General features: G+C 39.0%; 1 protein-coding gene across 1 annotated transcript in view; it reads left to right on the top strand.

The window, feature by feature from the left end:
- Window positions 1-16,669, top strand: part of MMP2 (matrix metallopeptidase 2) — a 32,638-nt gene extending 15,969 nt beyond the window's left edge. Inside the window, exons 7-13 of the mRNA XM_027685174.1 lie at window positions 1,079-1,252; window positions 2,318-2,473; window positions 4,239-4,392; window positions 9,490-9,626; window positions 11,417-11,576; window positions 14,835-14,944; window positions 15,657-16,669. Coding sequence (XP_027540975.1) covers window positions 1,079-1,252; window positions 2,318-2,473; window positions 4,239-4,392; window positions 9,490-9,626; window positions 11,417-11,576; window positions 14,835-14,944; window positions 15,657-15,760 — 995 coding nt within the window. The 3' untranslated portion in view covers window positions 15,761-16,669. The remainder of the gene's footprint in view (window positions 1-1,078; window positions 1,253-2,317; window positions 2,474-4,238; window positions 4,393-9,489; window positions 9,627-11,416; window positions 11,577-14,834; window positions 14,945-15,656) is intronic.
- Window positions 16,670-20,310: the final 3,641 nt, after the last annotated feature.

The raw sequence follows: 20,310 nt of genomic DNA, 5'->3' as shown, positions 1-20,310 counted from the left end.
CTCTGGCTTTTAACAGAGCCAAGGGGAAGCTGCAGTCACCCTGTAGCCCCCTGAAGATACATTCCAACCTATATGCATCCTGCTTTTCAATTTTTTGGAGTCTTTTGAAAATGGCCTAACCATTTTCAGGAGAGATTTGATGCACTGGTATTTGGCTTCCTGTTACTTTTGATAACCAGGTGTAGCACTTCAATTTTACATATCAGATGTTTAAAATAATAATAAAAGAAAGGATCAAATTCATTATAACTTGCTGCACAGTTAGAAAGAGAAAATTCTAAAGGATTGTTCAACAGATAAAAGAACCAGTATATCTGGAATCAATGTATTCAAAGTCCTAGGTAACACAGTCTCTATCACTGGAACCAAGAAATACACTTAGTTTAAGCTTTTGTTTTCAGCATAAAAGGCTATTGCTTGAGGTAGCTGTGATTTTTTTTTTTAGTTTATGGCTTACTAGTAAGTAATAATGAATGATAAATAAATACTATTAAATAATTAGAGTCACAACCAGCTTTGTCTCTGTATTGCTCTCATGAACCTTCCCAGATGATAGACCATAATTTGAAAGGAAATGTAATTGGCAGGTAGTTGCATAAATGAATTTAAATAGTTTTATATTCTTTTCATATCCTCTTAATGATACCTACTTCAGTGGAACACCCACTAGCCAGGTAGATACTCAACAGTCCTTTAACCTAATTCTGACACTAATCCTACCTTCCATCTATTTGAGACAATTTTAAAATATCCCCAGGAAAGACCACCAAAAGATACCTGCCAGGCAATCACCACCTTCTACAAAACACTGTTAACTGCTGCTGTCTCAGAGTAGTAAACATGAGCCTGGGGCTCGCTCTTACTCCCATCAAAACTATTGGCTAGTTCATTGCAATGGCAATGCTTAGACTCTTTTATTCTCTGTCAGACAATTTTCAAATATTACTTCTAATCTCGGTCTTCATATTCTCCAAAGGACTGCAGTTTTTCTGCTCGCTTTCTGGTTTTAGTGTGTAGCGCAGGAGAAGACGCAAAAGGGATCCCCCTTCTCACTGCGTTTTCCTGTCGTCTTCCACAGCCATGTCAACAGTTGGTGGAAATTCAGAGGGAGCTCCTTGTGTATTCCCCTTCATCTTCCTTGGGAATAAATACGATTCCTGTACGAGTGCAGGGCGCAACGATGGCAAGCTGTGGTGTGCATCCACCAGCAGCTACGACGACGACCGCAAGTGGGGCTTCTGTCCGGATCAAGGTAACGCAGTTTGTCAGAGCGACAAACAGCAGCTGAACAGTGACCACAGTGGTGGTATCACACCTTCTCCCCAGCCCAAAATCCGAGACAAATCCCTGCATTTAAATGTGAGTCTACAGCTAAAGAGCCAGTCCCAGAGCTCATTCGTGTGAAATAAACAGATTTTCTAAGGTTATAATGATGAAGTCTCTTTCCAAAATACAAACCAACCAAATAAATAAATTGATGTTTTTCTCCCCACCAGTTTTCCCTTCCAAGGCTAAAAGCCACAAGTACTATACTATTTCACTAGCATGCAATAATTATACACCGATATTGGCCAAAATACAAACAAATGCTAAATGTAAAAAAACCAATACATTTGTGACTGATATCACCAAGGATTAAAAACATGTTTAAAAAGCGAAACAGTATAAAGTTTATATGGTGAATAAGGGTATTTAAAATTATTTTGGGTAATATTTGTCCTTATTTCTACCATGGGCAAAATTAAGTGCAGCAAAAGGCTCTTTTCACATTTACAAATAAATGTAAGATTCAGGTTTTTCTTTTAGGAAGAAAAAAATGCCAAATTTCAGGTACTGTTTGGGTATAATTAATAAAAGATCATTTTATGATTTTTAACCTAACAATATTTGGTACTCCAGTACTGATTCAGACTTACACATCTGTTTATCACTTAAAAGCCATTTCATGGTGAAAAGGAAGATTTGATATTTAGATTGCAAGTTTAATTTTTCGGTGCTTAAAAAAGATGTTTGATGTTATTTGCTACACTTCCTTTTTTTCACAGAAGTATTAAGACTGAGGTCAGAGTCACTTGCATGGGAGAAAGCAGCAAACATCATCTACAAAAGAGGTTTTAGAATCTCTCCAATGAAATGTCATTACTGGCAATACGTGTGGCATTCACCATTGCAGGCTGTAAATGCTAATTATTATGTTTACTATTGAGAGATTTTTTTGATGGGCAGCAAGGAAAGTAAAATTGTAAGACTGAACAACCTGTGTGGCACAATTCTATTTACATGAAAACAGCTAACACCATCTTACTGTGTTATTCAGGATACAGTCTCTTCTTGGTTGCTGCCCATGAATTTGGCCATGCCATGGGATTAGAGCACTCTGAGGATCCAGGAGCTCTTATGGCGCCTATCTACACCTACACCAAGAACTTTCGACTTTCCCAGGATGATATTAAAGGAATCCAGGAACTATACGGTAAAGTCCTCCCTCATCAGCAGAACTCATCAGAAAAGCATGCTGCACAGGTTGAAATTTAGGGCTCAGAACTTGCAGTAAATTACAAACTGCACAAATCCATCAATGCCAGAAACTCCCTCTGTTCCTTTCTCCCTGATTTTTTCATGTTAATAGCAGGGCTTCTACTTCAATCAAATATCATAATATAAGGATGGGGGCTCACTAAATTTACTGAATGAGAAGGAGTTCCAAAATGCCCCATAACCAAACCTTTATATGAAAATTTCTAGTGCCTTTACTGGGTCAATGAAATGCCATGTTTGTCTCTAGCTTGAAACACCTGATGTGGTTGGGGTGGGATGTTACTTTCCATAACACCCTGAGATTCCCAGAGAGCAACTCCTGGTAGGAGGGGAAGGACATAGTTTCCTGTGTCCCAGCTTGGAAACAGTTCACGTTGTCTCCCTGCAACAATTCAAGCTGTACCATCACAATAATGTGCAGAAAGTGTGTGGGAGCTGAAACTTCAATGTAAATGTATTTGGCAAGCTCCTGGAGAAAAAGTGGATTTAAGTATTTTTACATTGCTACATCTTTAAAATTTGTTATTTTCTCCACCGATAGTGTTAGTAAAATGCATAAGTATTATTATGATTAGAATTCCTTGCATGTATATATTTTCCACCTTGCAGAGGCACAAGTATACTACAGCCAATTAAGCAGTAACTTCCATATACTATTTCTCTTTCTGTGTTTTTAATTTTTCTACTGAGAGATCTCTCTAACTGGAACTATATTCTACAGTATTCAACACTTTGGAAATTTTAATAAGAGTATACCAAAATGATTATCACATGACACAAAAATCTGATTTGAATCTTCATTTTTCCTTGTTCTTAGCTTCTTTAATTAGGAATGGGAATGGCGACATGGGCAAGGTTAAGTGAGTTTTCTAAGCTCACGCCATGTATCTTTGATAAGAGTTCAGAATTTAATCCAGTTGTGTCAAGGCATAATTCAAGACCTGACACAAAACTTCAAGACAAAACTACCTTTCTTTCTTCTTTATAACTGATACAATCCTTTACAAACTGCTTTCTATATAAACCAATAATTTAAAAAAACACGTTTTCTCCCCTTATTAGTATTATCACAAATCATCTACACTCCATTTTTTTCATACAGTAAACCAACTCGATGTCTAAGAGTCATATGGTAATACAGCAGAAGCCAAATAATAAAACAAAATAAACCAGATGGAAAAGTTCATGTTCTGAAAAACACATTCTGATTATTGGTGAGGGCAGAAAGATAATGCTAATGGCTCAAAATTCATCTTTGTGACTAGGGAAATACTGGCACTTCTTTAAAAAAGAAAAATCCTCTTTGACTACTTTCTCAGCAGAGTTGCTGATAATTCTGAGTAGAAGAACTTTGAAATGCATTTCTCTTCCTTTTAGAAGCCAGCAAAACAAAAATTGTGATGTTAACTTCTGAACCCAGTATAGTCACTTTTGAATCTCTCTCAGGTTAAATAGGCAGCTCAACACAGACCCACAGGTACAATGTCTCCAACGAGGCCACGCAGCAGATTAATGCAGGACTGGAAGCCAAGGCTTCCTCAGCTCTACTCAACCACCCTCCTTCTGAAAAGATTTTTTTATAAGTTTTTCCTCCTTCAAGCACTGCCTCCAAATGATTCCCCTTCTAGAAATCATGGTAGCTTCTGTTCTTGATGCAGCACTATCTCAGTGTAACAGATTATCTCTGTTCACCACCACAGAAGTGTCACCTGATGTTGAACCCGGGCCAGGACCAGGACCAGGACCGGGCCCACGTCCAACCCTTGGACCTGTCACTCCAGAGCTCTGCAAGCACGACATTGTATTTGATGGAGTCGCACAAATTAGAGGAGAAATATTTTTCTTCAAAGACAGGTAAGTGAGATAAATTGCTTACCAATGGGGTCTCAAGTGAAGGACTCTGTGAGACATATTCATCAAAATCTAGAAATTTGTTATCAGATACAATATCTGCCCTTTGTTTTGTGTGTTCAGAGATAGCAAAGTGTTCTAACCAACTCCTAAGGGAAGCAGATGGCAAATTTTGGGTTTATGGGTAAATTATTCCACCTTCTTTGCCACAAGGGTACACTGCTGGCTCAGGGTCAACTTGGTTTTGACCAGGACCTCTAGGTCCATTTTCACAAAGCTGCTTTCCAGCCTGTTGGCCCCCATCGTGTACTGGGGTTGCTCCTACCCAGGTGCAGGACCTCGAACTCTCTGTTGCTGATCTGCATGAGGTTCCTGTCACCTCACAGGTGAGATAATTATGTCATAAGTTCAACTTTTCTTAGAGATACTCTCAAACTTATTTGAGAGTCTGGAATTTTCAACTTCAGTCATTATTTTAGGCAGTTTTGTGACACTTTGAATTTCTGGTTTCTGCCTTACACTAGGACTGTGCACATCAAAATGCTATGACAACTGGGCTGGTGATAGTTCTAGTTAAAACCAGGACAAGGAAATGCCACAAACCTCAAAAAAAAACCCAAAAAACCAAACAAAAGAAAACCACAAAAAAAAAAGACCCATTCTCTCATTTTCTGCCCAATTTTACAAATTGGAGAGTAAAAATTAACCCTGGTGTCAGCTCTGCTGGCCTGTGAAGTCACATCAGGGTTGCTCAAAACAGTGAAGTAGTTGTGAGACACATGCAAACTTCGAAATGGATTGTAATTCAGCAATGGAAATCCCATCATTTTCAGAGGATTAGAGCTCTGGAGGCATTATTATTTCTAATTTCATTTCATACAGTTTGTACTCTGGACAGAAGTTTCATATCTGATTACAGAAAAATTTCCAATCTCAACTTCTAAAAATACTCCTAAAAAAAAGTAGTTCACCCAAAGCTAGTGGCAACATTCTCAAATGACTCTTTTACAATGGAGACACTGTTTTAGCAAATCTTGGGTTTTAGCATAACTTTCATTATGATAGACTGGTCCAAAAAGGATCTGTTCCTTTCCCACGTTCATAAAGAAAAAATCATGGAAATCCATTAGCAAAGTCTTGCTCTTGATTTGTTTTTAATTCAGGTTGAGTCCAAAATCATTAAATAACAGTGTTACATGACTCATGGCTGCTGTAATAACACATCCAGGACACTGGTGACTGAGACAGGCTCTGTGTGTGCAAAGCCTCCAAGACTTGAAGATACCAAAGACATTTTCGATGCAAAAGCAGAGACATTCCTGATAAAATGTGGTGGCTGCACAGCTGCAGCTCCCACTGCCTTTGCCAAGGCCTGTATTACCCAGCTGCTCAGCAATGAAGAGCATCTCCTAAGGAGTGTGGGACTTGGCAGCACCATGGTGAGAGACACTAAAGCTCCTTTTTCCCTGCCATAAATCAATGCCCAATTTGAAATCATTTATCCTCAGTTACCCCGAACACTCTCTCAACACCACTGAAGATCTGGGCCCACATACATTCACTGAGCTTGCCTAAATCAAACACTGCCTCCTATCATATGAAAACACATAGAGCATCTGAAGTCGAGGGAAGTATTGCAACTCACCTGTTCATTGCTCCTTGATAGATGTCAGTGGAAATTTAAAAGGAAGCAAGAACCAACAAACAAGTCTGCCTCACAAAACAGCAATTTAGTACTTATTTCTATTTCCTGGTGATATACCTGAGTCCAATCATCTGCTCCAGATTGAAATTTTCAGCTAGAGACATGAAAAATTCATTACTATGCTGTGTGGTTTAGCTCTATTCACCAGAATTTTGAAACAAAAAGTCATGGTCAATTGGGTGATTTTGCAGGCTATGGTATACAGTAATTCCTTCAGTGCATTTGCTTCTAGACCCAATCTATGTGATATCCAGAATAATGGCGCTTTGAGTTTGAAGTTTGACTTAATCTTTTTCACAGGCTTTGTATTTTAGCAATGCAGAAATGGGATTTAAAGCTTCCAACTGGAAGAATGCAATATTTCCATTTGTACGACAGCTGCTCAGGGCAAAAAGGGTTCATTCGATCTGGCTATAGGGACACCTCTGATACCTTTCAAACTCTTCTTCTTGGCCATGTCAGCAGCAGGCTAAGATTCCAGTGATCCTATTAGCAAGGAACAGCCCTTTCTTGGCCACAAAATGGTCCCAGAGTACCAAGAGATCAGCCCCAGAGAAAGCTGCACTGGGCCCTTCCACCAAGAGCCCCACGACCCCAGTCCAACAAGTTTGTCAAAACTGGTGCCCATGTTTGCTAACACAGCCATCCAAGAGCATCAGAGTATTCACCTCAGCTCAGTGCCTTCAAAGGAAAGTCATTCTCACAGCAGTAAAACCCCTTTCAAGTTCCAAAGTATTCCCAGCATTCCCATCCCGTTCTCCTCTCCTCCTCACTCGTGGGCCTTGGTTTTCTGCCAGACTTCCACCTTGCTTCCGCTTTTGTAAACTGGTAGTCACGCAGAGGAACAATGTAAAATCTATTCCTAAATCAGCAAAGTGATCCAGTATTCTGAATAATCCCAACAAAATAGAAGTATTTTGCATTTAGATACAGTTGGTCTGAGAAGTATGCAAATACCAAAACAATCTGTTCAAACTGGCTCAGGTTTTGTCTAACATGCAGCAAAAGCAGACAATTATTGAATTGTTTTGCTCTGGAATGGCTTTGCCTATCAGTCTTGCAGCTTTTCAAGTATCAGGCAAACAGCATTATGACTCACTTTTGGAATTCAAGAAACAAATGTCTATCATGTGTCGTGTGACTTTTATGATTCATGAAAATAACCATAGAATTCAACTGTCACATGGTACAGGCAAAGAGAGCAAATAGCAAAAAGGAGGTCAGGTATGATTATTTTTTTCAAAAAAAAGTGTTTCCCCTTCCTCCTCGAACCAAGGAAATAAAATTACTGAATTACTGAAGGTGCTGTTGGCCGTGGAGAAGAGCTGAGCTTTTCCACTGGGCACAAAATGCTGGAGAACAGCATTTACACAGATGGTTTCATTCTGAGACCAAAAAAAAATTCAAACTTCTGAAGTTTACCAACACATTAAAGAAGATGTACCAATTTGGGCCCTTTAGATAACTGAATGCAATAATAATAACAATGGCAAATGTTGGTTATGTAAAAATATGATGTAAAATACCTAATGTGACAAAATTAATAAATCAGTCTATAAATGTAGTATTAAAATTTAATATAGAGGAGTTAAAACATTTTATCATGTTCAAAGTGAAAGGAGAAAGCCAAATAATTTATTTTACCATTTCCTCAATGAGTAGAAATAAAAATACCTCCTACTTCATTCAAAAACAAAATAAAATTCAGCTTTGACGAAGTTTCCCGTTCCACAAGAAAACCTCAATATTTTAACAAGACCCTTGAAATGTGTGGTTTATTAAAAACCTGGTGTTCAAGTCTCTATTGGCTCTGAAAAGTTTGGAATTCATGCAGATAGCAATTATTAGAGCTGATTCAGCCATAAATCAGGGCCAAATTTGACTTATAATTCTGTAACTTGGGTTTTTAAAGGAGCTACTTTCATGAATGCAATGTCAGAAAGATTTTCTATGTGAATTTCCATTCCATATCATATTGGATCTGCTCTTCTGTCTAAAAAGATTCATGACACAAATGGTTTTACGTTTTACAGCATTTCATATGTGTTTAGACACTGTCAAGGGAAAGAGAAATTAGCAATATGTCTTGTTCTTTGCCTCTTTTTTGCAAATGAAAATTATAATGAATCATGCTCAGAGATATTTTTGCACATGTTAAAAATACATCTCTGTATGCAAAATGGGAGTACATTAACATATTACTATCTTAATTATTAGTACCATACCTCAGGTTAAATTAATACATAATTTTAATTAAGAGAAAAAAAAATGCACTTGCCAGTTGTACTATTCCTCATATCAAACATCCAATTCAGCATGCATCAACTGATCACACTTGCAAATGCATTTCAAAATGTTTTATTTGTCCTAGCTGTGTTTGCAGTCAAACTTGTGTTGATAAAACTACAGCAATTTATTAAATGAATTTAGGACTGCTCCTCTGAGTTCCAGGCAAAACTAAAATTCAATTTCCGATCTTGGGTTTCTCAAAGGTATAATTATTCTAGCCAGGAATGGGTAATGACAATTTATACTCTGCAAAAAATAAGACGCCAGTAGCACCTTGAGCTTCAGAAACATGTTGCTGGTAAAAGTTGTTTGACCTCAGAATTTAACAGCTTGGTGCATTCCACCAGCCTGCTGGTTTTTCATTTTATGACCATGTCAAAACTTTTGTTCTGTTGGGGGAAAAAAGTTGTTCATTCTATGGAGGAGGAAATAGCAGTGACATTTTTAATATTAAAAGTCCTCAGCACAAAGCTGTGCCATGTAGAGATAATTAGAGCTTTTTAGAGCTTAAATCAAATGATGATCCTACTTATACATAAAATAGCCAATAAATTACCCTTTGCATTTCTCTAACGAACACTTTTAGTGCCAGCAGTTTCTTTTACAGCCAAACTCACTTCCCAGCAGTATGATATACTGCTATTAGATTTGAACTTTTAGTCACTACAATAGTAATTGCAAGAGCAATTCATGGAATACAAAACTCTGCTTTTGTCAAACATTCATCCATCTGCTCCAAACACAGCAACAGGAGAGCTCCAACCGTTTAAATGCCGTGTTAAATGAGTTTATTTGTATACTCAAAGCACAGGATAAATGTTGCCCTGATGCAAAAAGCAACGGGAAGCCCAAGGCAATCAGTGCAGCAATTTCCCCTGCAGTCCAGCATGCAGCTGGTGCAGCTCTTCAGGCAACATACTCCTAAATAAACGTGTTGACTTTTCAGTCACTGTAGGAAAAGAGTCACAAGTGTGTGTTGCTGTTAACGTGTGTGTGCACATGTGTGTCTACGCAGGCTTATGTGGCCTTTGCCAGGAGTGATGAGAAACAGATGTGCTGGTGAATTAGTTCATTGTAAATCTCATACAACTTTCTGTTCTGCCCAGATTCATGTGGAGGACCGTAAACCCCCGAGGAAAACCCACAGGTCCTCTTCTTGTTGCTACATTCTGGCCTGATTTGCCAGAGAAAATTGATGCTGTCTACGAGGCCCCTCAGGATGAGAAGGCTGTATTTTTTTCAGGTATTGGTTTTAAGTTTCAAAATGTAAGTAGCCATTTGCATAATGTTGCATTGGAGCTCAGTTTCTTCGGAACTGTAACTGGGCCAGGGAACAGCCTGTCTAAGAGCCATTAGAGCCCTCAGGTATGGGTGACAGATCTCCATACTCTCATGCTGAGGATTTAGGACAAAAGGTTGAATCTGAAAGACTCTGAACAACATTCAGCCTCCAGTACAACAGAAGGGGAGATATAAGCACCTGGAAAGAGACATTCAACAGTAAGCAAGACTAAACAAGAGTCATTATTTAGAAGGAAAAGCAACAACAACAGTGGGAGCTCTGTTTCATCAGTCACTGCTCTGTTTTTCTGCCCTTTCCTTCCATTTTAAGCTATTGTCTCTGCATATGTTGCCTGAGAAGACTACATTTTTTTTTCTCCTCATGCCTTTCCTTGTCTACTACTCTTTTGCCAAAGACTGACTTCCACTCTGGCTTCCAAGCATCTTCCTTGGTGGCTCATCAGGCAGAGGATACAGGTGGCCGTGCGAGCTGCCTCCATGGGAGAGAAGGAGAACAGGAAGCACAGCTCTTGTTGCATGTCACACATATGGTTCAGCTGGAGTGGCCAAATGAGCGGAGCTGTGAGCCTGTTTTCAACATGAAAAACTGAGCCAGCAAAAAAAATGGGCTCCAGCATCCACTAAAAACATGACTAAACATCTCCAATCATGTAAAAACCATATGGCCAAAGCTGCTGTACATTTTTGGTACAGGAGGGGAAAAAAGTAATGATAATCTATTCCACATGTCTCAGAGGCCATTTGCTTTAGTTTACAAGGAGGACAAAAAAAAAAATCTTAAAAATGTTTTATTTCAGGCAAGCCAAAACACTTGAAATATTGCATATACTATGTTTAACCTTATTCCATCTAAACCTCTCCCTTTCTTTATAAGTTACAGGCAAACATAACTAAACTGCTCTTTTAAAAAATAAAAACTATCAAAAAACAAAGATTGGTTTCAAAATAATACAACTGTCTTAAAATACTTACTAGTGAGACCTACCCTTTGCTCCTGAATGGTGAAATAATAACTTATGAGGATCTCAAATGCTGCTCTTTACATTTTTCTCATATTAATACTTCACTTATTTATTTGCCACTAGCACAGAATCAAAGAAATGTCCTTTCATGAATTAATCTTTCTGTGGCTTTCAGTGAATCCAGTGAGGGTATTTACTAAGTAAATTGTAATTCCATGTAAAGAACACAGAACACTACTACACCTTCCACTAGTACATATTTGGAGAGACATTAGAAAATGTTGCATGACAAAGGACAACAGCAACTCCAAGCAAAAACTTCCTGTTAATCACTCAACCGAACTGCTCAACAAAACAAAGAGAGGATGAACATGAGCTGCTGCATCTGAAACTCAGGTGCCCCTGCCTGGTTTCAGACCATCTTCATCATACAAAAAGTTACCAGTATAAACTATTAGTTTTAGCATAACCCCAATGTACCAAGACAGTGTCTGCCTTGAAGATGACTCAGCCAAGAAGGCAGGAAGCAAGAGCACACCGAGGTGATGCCTTTTCTGAGAGGCAAGCAACACTTCAGTAGCAGAACCAGTTGTAGTCATAGTACACACCTGCATTGTGATCTAGTGCTTCACAGATGGTAAAGTACTAGAAAGACCAGTAATAGAGTGAGTGCAATAAAAAGTCACATAGGAAAGTAAAAAAGAAGAAATACACCTCTGTTACTGATGAATAAACAGTGTTTGTTTGCTTTGTTTTCTCCCCTGCTTAGGAAACGAGTACTGGGTTTATTCAGCCAGCAACTTGGACAGGGGCTATCCAAAGAAACTCACCAGCCTGGGACTGCCCCCTGATGTGCAACGAGTCGATGCAGCTTTTAACTGGGGCAGAAACAAGAGGACATACATCTTTGCTGGAGACAGATACTGGAAGTAAGATGCAGTGAGTGGTGGTAGGATGCTGTTGGCAGAGTTTTGTCTCTAGGGCTCAATGCATGCTGAGGGTCAGGAGGCAGGGACAAAACACAGGGGTTCATCCTCTGAGAATACAAAATGAGGGCTGCCAGAACAGTGCTGACAGCAGGAAAGAGTTTCAATACAACAGCATCAAACTGTTTGAGAAAACAGCTCGCAATGGAAGAGGGTATTTGGGAGTGTCTGTCAGGCTGCTCACCTCTACCAACCCAGCCCTCTGCCCCCACATACCAGCAACTGCCCCATGCTGGTCTCAAGCTCTTCAGAGGGGCAAGCTGTCCTTCCTGTCAGCTCACAAATGCTGGGAGAAGACTCTAAAAGGAATTTCTTAAAAATGCACTGATCTCCAATCACTTGAATCCAAAGACTGACCAGATTGCCTTTGAAATTCTTTCAGTAAGCCAGCAGGCTTGGAGGCACTGTACTGAAAAGAAGCAGCAGTGTGACTAGCAAAGCATACTGGGGCTGACTGTAAATCCTTTCAGCAGCTGATCCACCAGTCACTCACACCTTTGCTCTACTAATATATTTGGCACAGGGGGAATCTGAACAAACCACAAGTGTATCTGTTAGTACTTTGAGAAAAATCTTAGCTTAAATTCATCTTGACAGTCTCTAAATCCTTTTCATGTTTCCTGTGAAACTCAGGTGACCTGCTATCACACTCTTATCTTATCTTCTTAAATTAAGAAAGAATGTCCTTAAAATGTCTCAAGGCTATTACTGTGGTAGAAAAATATCCTACGTTACACCTGGAAGTCTACTAATTGTATAATTGTATTTAACAGAATCTCATTTGCATAATTGGCAGAGAGATCTGGCACAAAAGATGATCTTAAAAAGCAGAGGCACTTTGGTGCTCTGAGGAACTTTGTGAGTTACCTCCATGCTGACTATCAAAATGACATGAGAACAAAACAGAGGCACTAACCCTGCGGTCACATCAGAGGCCTGTTCCAGGAACAGGACTTTACTTCAGGAATGCAGACATTACACAACAAGCTGAAAGTGGACCCATTCGTTAACTGACAATTGAGAAGCAAGTCAAACATCAGAAACAACCTCCAGAAACCTAAGAGATTCTCCAAGCTATAAGAGTTCCTTCTGAGAGATACTCAATCTAAAATATCAGAGGAGGTCTCAGTATAATTGAGTCATTTTATGTGAACAATAATTTCACGTTATGATCAAACCGAATTACTGTCTTCATTATATCCTAATGGCTGTGGATTCCTGTAAGTAAATAAAATACCCTTTCACAATTGCCACTTGATCATAACTTTCAATTGCTTCGAGGACAGTAATTTTCTCCATTATCTAAAGAAAAAAAAAGAACTTAAAAGCTAAAGAACATTATTAATTTTTTATTGTTGTATTGTAGAGATGATTTAAGCATTTGCAAGTAGTACTAATACAATTGTTTGCAACACTTCAGGCTCCTGCTAAAACCTATAGACTATGAGTTAGCAAAGCTGCTGGTCTCCTGTGCAAGCTATTGTTTTGATTAACTGTACTGCAAGGCCTCCAAGTAATTCATCACTCTAATCACAGGCAGTATTTCTATCTTGGTACCTTATCCATTGCAGTCGCTGCAGAATGCATAATTTATTGTTAAGGAATCAAAATAAGCTTAAGTGATTTTATCTGTGTAAAGAAGAAAGTAAGCAGTTGACAAATATTTCGGGGGAAAAAAATGCATCTCTGTTTAACAGACACTATAACCCTTAAGTATGTGGCTGTTACATTATATACAAGGAATCAAAATAGTTACATACCATAGTCCTTCCTGTGCCATTATCACACTTACTTTAAATGGATTTTTTGGAAGCCTTCTCTCTCCCTCATTCCAGCCACAAGCTATTTTAGTGTTATTATAACAAGACTGCTAAGCATAGCAAAGTTTTGTGAGGGGGGGGTGGGAAGAGAAGCTGGCTCAGATTCCACAGATGAAGTTTTAAAACTACCCTGCAAGGTACTAGATTTTCTTTAAATATCCAAGAAATAAAATAGTGAGGAATGTAAACTAATAATTTAAATTGATCTTGGCCATCTACTGCTCAGTTGTACTGGCGTAACTTTGGATATAATCCAAGTAATTCCATACAGCAATGAGGGAAAGGTAACTTGAGATACCCACAGCAGTGGATAAATAGAAATCAGGAACATAAGTGCTTCCCTCCCTGCAGTACTAGTCAAAGACTCTGAAGTCCACTGCTCCTGAAGAGTGTTGCTGGGGTGACTGAGGCCTCACATGCACTGGAAGCTTGGTCCAAACTATATGCCACGCCACAGCTCCTCAGGACAACTCCACTCTCGCTTAGCACTGACCCACCTAAGAACCAGAAACACAGGGAAACCAGCCCTGCTCCTTCCACCTTCCCTGTCAATGACCTTGCATGCCTGGGATGTTTACTCCCTACATATGAAAGGGAAAATCCTGGATTACTTTCTAGGGGGAGTGTAAAACTGGCTTTGCCCAAAGCTATCTCTGCATTCTGCAGTGGAAAGCACAGGGAGTACAGGAAACAACTGATCATCTGTGGGTGTGGGTACACAGACAGATCCACTCATTGCAAGTTACATCTCACTGCCCTGGACTGACGAGGATTTACATCAGCTGAGGGGTTTTTCCTTTAAAACATACATTGCAAAAGCCATTGTGGATTTGAGGGTGTGTGTCCCCCTCAAGAAAAGCATGTATTTTTAACTTGGAGTTTGTGTGTTGATCATCACCGAGAGAGAGACTGTGAAAATAACAGGGGATTTCAGTGGAATGTTAAGGAAAATAATTAGTTATTTAATAGCAATCTATCAATTGCATAGACTACAAGCATATTTCAAATAAAATTTTAAAAACAGTAATTTCATATTAAAATCTGCTATCTTTAGATGTTGACTGCTGTCTGAAAAAAGTTACCTTTTCTAGAATTATGTTTGGAATTTTCAAATTAGATTTCTGAAAAAAAAATTTCCTTAAAAAGTGTCTTTTCAATTCAGCAAGTATTGCATTTTTAAAGGAAAGATGTAAAATTTCACAGGGTTTTAAAAAGGAGCCAGGAATAATTACAAAGAAATAGAAACAATGTTACAATCTCAGATGTTATATTTCTGTTTGATTGTTTCACAGAGCCATATTTGCTGGGGACTCCCTGAAAAATTACATTGCATTTTAACATTAAACACAGATTTGTAATGTAGAGACATAATTTCCCTCAGGTACAATGAAGAAAAGAAGAAAATGGAGCTTGCATCCCCTAAGTTCATTGCTGACTCATGGAATGGTGTTCCAGATAACCTTGATGCTGTCCTGGGTCTTGCTGACAGTGGTAAGCTGTGATTTGGATTTAAGTCACTAACGAGCTCTCTTATTTGTCTGCTCTGAAACTTATTGAAGACCCGAATTTCTTGTGGTCCATGAGTAGGAGCCAAAGTGAGCCTGATGCACAGGATGTCCTTACACCAGAAAGCACAACCAAGCCATTCCCTATGGCTTGGAAATTTCCCAATTCCTTGATAGCTCCATACCAGCACACAGTCACAGCACCATCTCAGCACCATCCTGCTCTAGCACAGTCAGAACTCAGTCTGATAATCTCCCTGGTCACAGGCACGACTGGGTTTTATTTTGTAATGTTTTTAACTTCCTATCAACTGCAGCTGAGAGCCTGGCCCTGGTTTTAAGGGGCCTTATATTTTGCACAGATATACATAAATGTCTGAAAGCACCACTGATATCACGAGTCTCTACTCAATCACATTTTCAGCATTTATTTTGCCAACAAACATTTTCTCCAAGAAAATTCTGGCTCACAAAGTAGTAACTTGACTAAGGCTCCATTTAACAAGACCTCTCTTCTACAGGAGGGGAATTTTAATGTAGATTAAAAATATATCTTTTTTTAATCATACAAATACAACTACATGCAAATATTTTGAGAAATAAATCTTCCAGTTCATTGAGATTCATGAAATCACACCGACAAAAACCTTTGATCAAGACTCCATAATCTGATCATGCCTTTTTATTTATCTTCACAGGATATACCTACTTTTTCAAAGATCAGTACTATCTACAAATGGAAGACAAGAGTTTGAAGATTGTTAAAATTGGCAAGATAAGTTCTGACTGGTTGGGTTGCTGAGCCGTATGAGATATTAATAACCAAATATTTACCTTTTTGTTATATGCCTTATCTGTAATTAGAAATAGATCTGAATGCTAATTACTGGACCAGTCTGGTACTGGCACCAAAACATTAAGTACCAGTACTGTACACATCAGATAATTTAAGAGTGTTTGCCTCCTCAGTATACAAAAGATGTTTACGTATATATTCTGGTACAATTTTTGTCATGCTAGTCATAGTAGTGCTACTAACAGAACAGCCACCGTTCTGTATTCCCTTGGTGCTTAAACAAAGCGTTGAAACCTCTGGAGACTGGATCACGCCCCTCTGTTATACACATACCAGATAGGCCCAAATGAGATGTACCAGCAGTGCACTTTGATTTTTATTTTTTTTAAATACAACTCTGTTATAAATAGATGGTTTGTCTTGATGTTTTTCACCCTCTTGCGAGTTTGATCATTACTTCCATTTATTTACATAATAATACAGAAAGACTGTCAAAGGCACAGGTTGCCTCAGGATCTGCTTTGTGTTGATGCATGATGGAATCATGGCAAGAAACTGTGTTAAAGTATTGTTTTAAAGTACTTTTTATTTTAATACCTTAGTTAAATTTAGCAATTTGCTTCATGCACTTTGTTACTACTATATAACTTGTTTATATGGATGGAAACGACTCAGATTTTTGAAGACAATGCATTATACATAGAAGTCAAGTATTATTGTTTAACTTGTTTTACTTTTCTGTTCTTCACAATGTTGGGGGTTTGGTCAATTAGATTTTTTTCTTATGCATTGGGCAACAGAAAATGTTCTTTTCACAATCTGATGGAATGTTTCTCATATAAAAAAATAAACCAGGAAAGAATGTCCCACACATGAAGTGCCAACAATACAAATAAAATCAAATTACACTGTCAACACTTCTCATGGCCAGGCTTCCTTGTATCATTTGAAATTAGAAATGTAGTAGCATGTTAAAGCGAAATACCTGTCAAAGGAAAGAACGTTACCTTGGTATAAAATTGGTTCCTGGGTTTATTTAGAAACCTGGGCTGTTTCCTCTGTTAGTTCTAAGATGCAGCTGCAGCAATTTACATTAAGGAGAGGATATGGCCCCCTGCCTCCACAAAGCCACTGCCTTCTCTGAACAGCTCAGATGCCTGTCTGTTATCCATGCTCTTCCTCCTTATCAGCAGGTTGCCTCAGCACAACCCAGGCAGGAAGAGACAGCACAGACATGGTGGTACAGGTATCCTATAGGGATGTAAGCTTGAGAAACAGAGATGTAAACCCTTAATCCTGCCCATGAGAGCAGACACCATCTGGCCAAGGATCTTATCCAGCTCCATCCACATGAAACACTTCATGAGCCTCCATGGGCTGCATTATACAAGTGGTCAACCCAGGTCTTTCTCAACAGATCTCTCATACTGAGTCCACAATTCGCAGAACTGCCTAGTAACCAACATCTGAGCCAATGATCCATTTGTTTCTTCTTACATCCTCTACAACTTCATGTTTACACTCAGTGCTTTCCTGTTCTAAGCAGAGGGTTTTTTACTATGACACTCTCAAAAGACACCATTTCTAATGTGGTTGCACTTAGCAAATAATCTTTCCATTGCACCCTATTCAGATGCAACTCCCCCTTTGGGAAGCTGTTGGTTACTACAGACAATCCTCACCTGGATGAACCAGGACTATTTCTACTGAAGCCATCTTTTCTTTTGGCATATCTCCTTCTCAGAATCCTCATTCTCTTCAGAAATCATTAATTGCCTTCCCAATTAGTACTGCACCAGAGCCAACAAAATAAGGCACAAAACAAAGTAGCTGTAATTGCAAAATGTTAGTGTTGCAGTTTTTACAAACACCTGGCAGCCTTCTCAGGATTGCAGGATCTATTGAGACATCTCAGGGACATATGATCTGTCCTGACCATAAACATCTTCCTGCACCAGTGTTGAAAATATTGTCTAGCTTTAATGACTGCCAGGCATTCTTTTTGAGTGTTGCAATAATTTAAGCTCTGTCTTGAGAGCCCTCAGTAACCATCCCTTAAAGATTTTTATGTTCTTGTGTCAATATTGCCCCAAAGTGCATGCTCTAGCATCTGTATTTAATATGCAAGGGTTTGAAACATAGAAATACTAGAGGAACATTTGCACTGGGCGTTTCAGCTTTGAACTTGCTAAATCACATTTCAACTGATGACTGAAATAGTTTCCTTTTCCTCTACAACTTACACATGTTTTGCAACACTGGCAAATCTACCATCCTATGTTCTGTAATAATAACACCATAATCCTACAAAACTCTGCACGTCTGGTGGGTTTAAGGAATTCTGCTCAGTTTCTCCTTTTGTTCTTGCTTATGTAAACCCATTCTCCAATGACTAAATCACTGGCACAAAACCAGAAATAAATTTTCTATCCTTAAACCAAAGCACATTTCTTTGGGTTCAGTTTCAGACTGGCAACTTCTAAAGATTAACAGAGGTCATTTGTAAATACATCTGTTTCTGTTCATCAACTGTAACATTTGCCAGGTTATCACCTACATACGTCAGACAAGCTGTAGGAGTATACTGACCCTCCTCATTAACCTTTCACATCTGACCTGTGCAACACTAAGTCACAAAATGCGTCCTGAAAAACACTTTGGGTCTAATTTCACTTACTGATAGCCACTTGTAAAACCTCCCTCCCTTTTCTATTTGTAAAAAGTTAACCATGAGATGGAAAGTCCTTGCCTGAGCAGCACTGCAGCTCTGCCTGTACCTGTCCATGTCCCATGACTTGCTTCCCTCTTTAACTTTGTGTCTGTCCCGCTACTGTGGACTTTTTTGATCCCTAGACTTATGACTAAACCAGATAACCCTCTCCAGGCCTCTCTTTTCACCTCTCTTGGGCACTTTGAGTCTGTGCCCTTGTCAGAGGCCACTGCCCTTGCCTTCCCTGCCCTCAACATGCTTGTCCCAAGACATTTTTAGAATGAGGCAAGGTTTTTACCTACCTTCTTTACACAAGAAGAAACAAAGGCCAGAAGCATAACTGTTTATCTCAAGGCCATATAACACCCAGCACAAAACTCCAAACTTTTGTGTAACTTGTTCTACTTCTAGAGTTTTGTTAAACTGAAGTCAGGTTCACTTAGGACTTTTTGGTGTCAGGGTAGAGTCACTCACATGCCTGAGTCGTGCACAGGGGCTTGTTGCAACAAGGAGAGGGCTCAGATACACTTTCTCCTTGAGCTGAAAGAAATTTTCTACCAGTTATGAGCAGGACAGGCTGCAGGCACCCAGCAGGGCAGCTCCAGTCAATAGAGCAAAGGGCAGTGGTTTAGTAACCCCTCTGTCATAATACACAGAAAGCAGCCAAGGCTATAATGAAATGGCATAGCTTAAACACTTAATAGACAGAGCAGCCTGAACTGTGAATCATGCTTAAGAGTTTTTGTCTCACTAACACTCTGTATTTGTTAAAAATACATTTTCTTCCTGCTACTCTGTCATGATTTTACTAAGCAGCAGTTACCCATAAATTTAAGCAATTGACTGTAACTGTGCTGTTTTTTAAATCAGGAGGAAGTAGGTCCTTTGGGCCCATTTTGTAGAAATTATTTCTATTTATGAAGTCAGACATGCGTGTTTTTAGCAGCAAAGACTAGGTGAATGAACATTCTTCTGCTTTTGAAAGAGCTGAAGGCAGCAAATGAGCAGGCACTGGGCTCTGTGGGATCACTGCAAACACAGACATTTGTATGTGCAAGGGGAAACTGACTTTTTACAGACTGGTTACGTAAAACACTCAAAAGTATTAAGGTATTTCCAGGTTGGGAACTCTAGTAAGAACAAAAACAAAACCAGAACAACCTCCTAAAACAACAAAACCAACAACTCTCAGACTCTGACAGAGAAATAGCACAGTCAGGCATAACTAAAGGCATCTCAAAATCTGCCAGTGAGGTTTCTGCATACCCAGCCTGTCAGAGGCACATCCTGCTCCTTGAAATACAAGTCCTTCTGGCATTGTCTTTTAACACAGAATCACATCTTAGGGTAAATTGTCCAGTTCTGAGACTTACACTTGCACACAAACAGCCGTGATTCCACACACAACCAGCCAGGAAGGTGGGAACGTGGCTTCCCCCATCCCAACTGCAACAGCAAGTGTTTACCTGCAGAAAATATGGGCTCAGCTCTTCCAGGGATATGATATTCAGTGTGAACAAGACAATTCAAAAACATTCATTCATTCTCATAGTTTAAAAGTGGTTTTTAATAATATCTCTGATTAGTTTTTTTCTTAATCAAGACAAATATTAAGAAACCCTGTTATCATCTCAGAACTTAATCTAAGGGAGAAAGACTTGGCAAGAGCCATAGCCTAGAGGATAACAGAACCTGAAAAAATTCACACTTTATTAGTGGTAAAAACAATAAATCTCTGTATCACGCTACCAAAAGAAGTGAAGGGCATTCATTTTGCTTGTTTGTTTGTGTTGAGGTTTTTCTGTCTTCACATCCAAAACTCCCTGCCTTTTTGTAAAATATCCTT

This window comes from Neopelma chrysocephalum, unplaced genomic scaffold (assembly GCF_003984885.1).
Source record: "Neopelma chrysocephalum unplaced genomic scaffold, ASM398488v2 Primary Assembly neopelma1_68, whole genome shotgun sequence".
NCBI lineage: Eukaryota > Metazoa > Chordata > Aves > Passeriformes > Pipridae > Neopelma > Neopelma chrysocephalum.
Note: the sequence above shows the minus strand (reverse complement) of the source record. Positions and strands in the feature narration are given on the sequence as shown.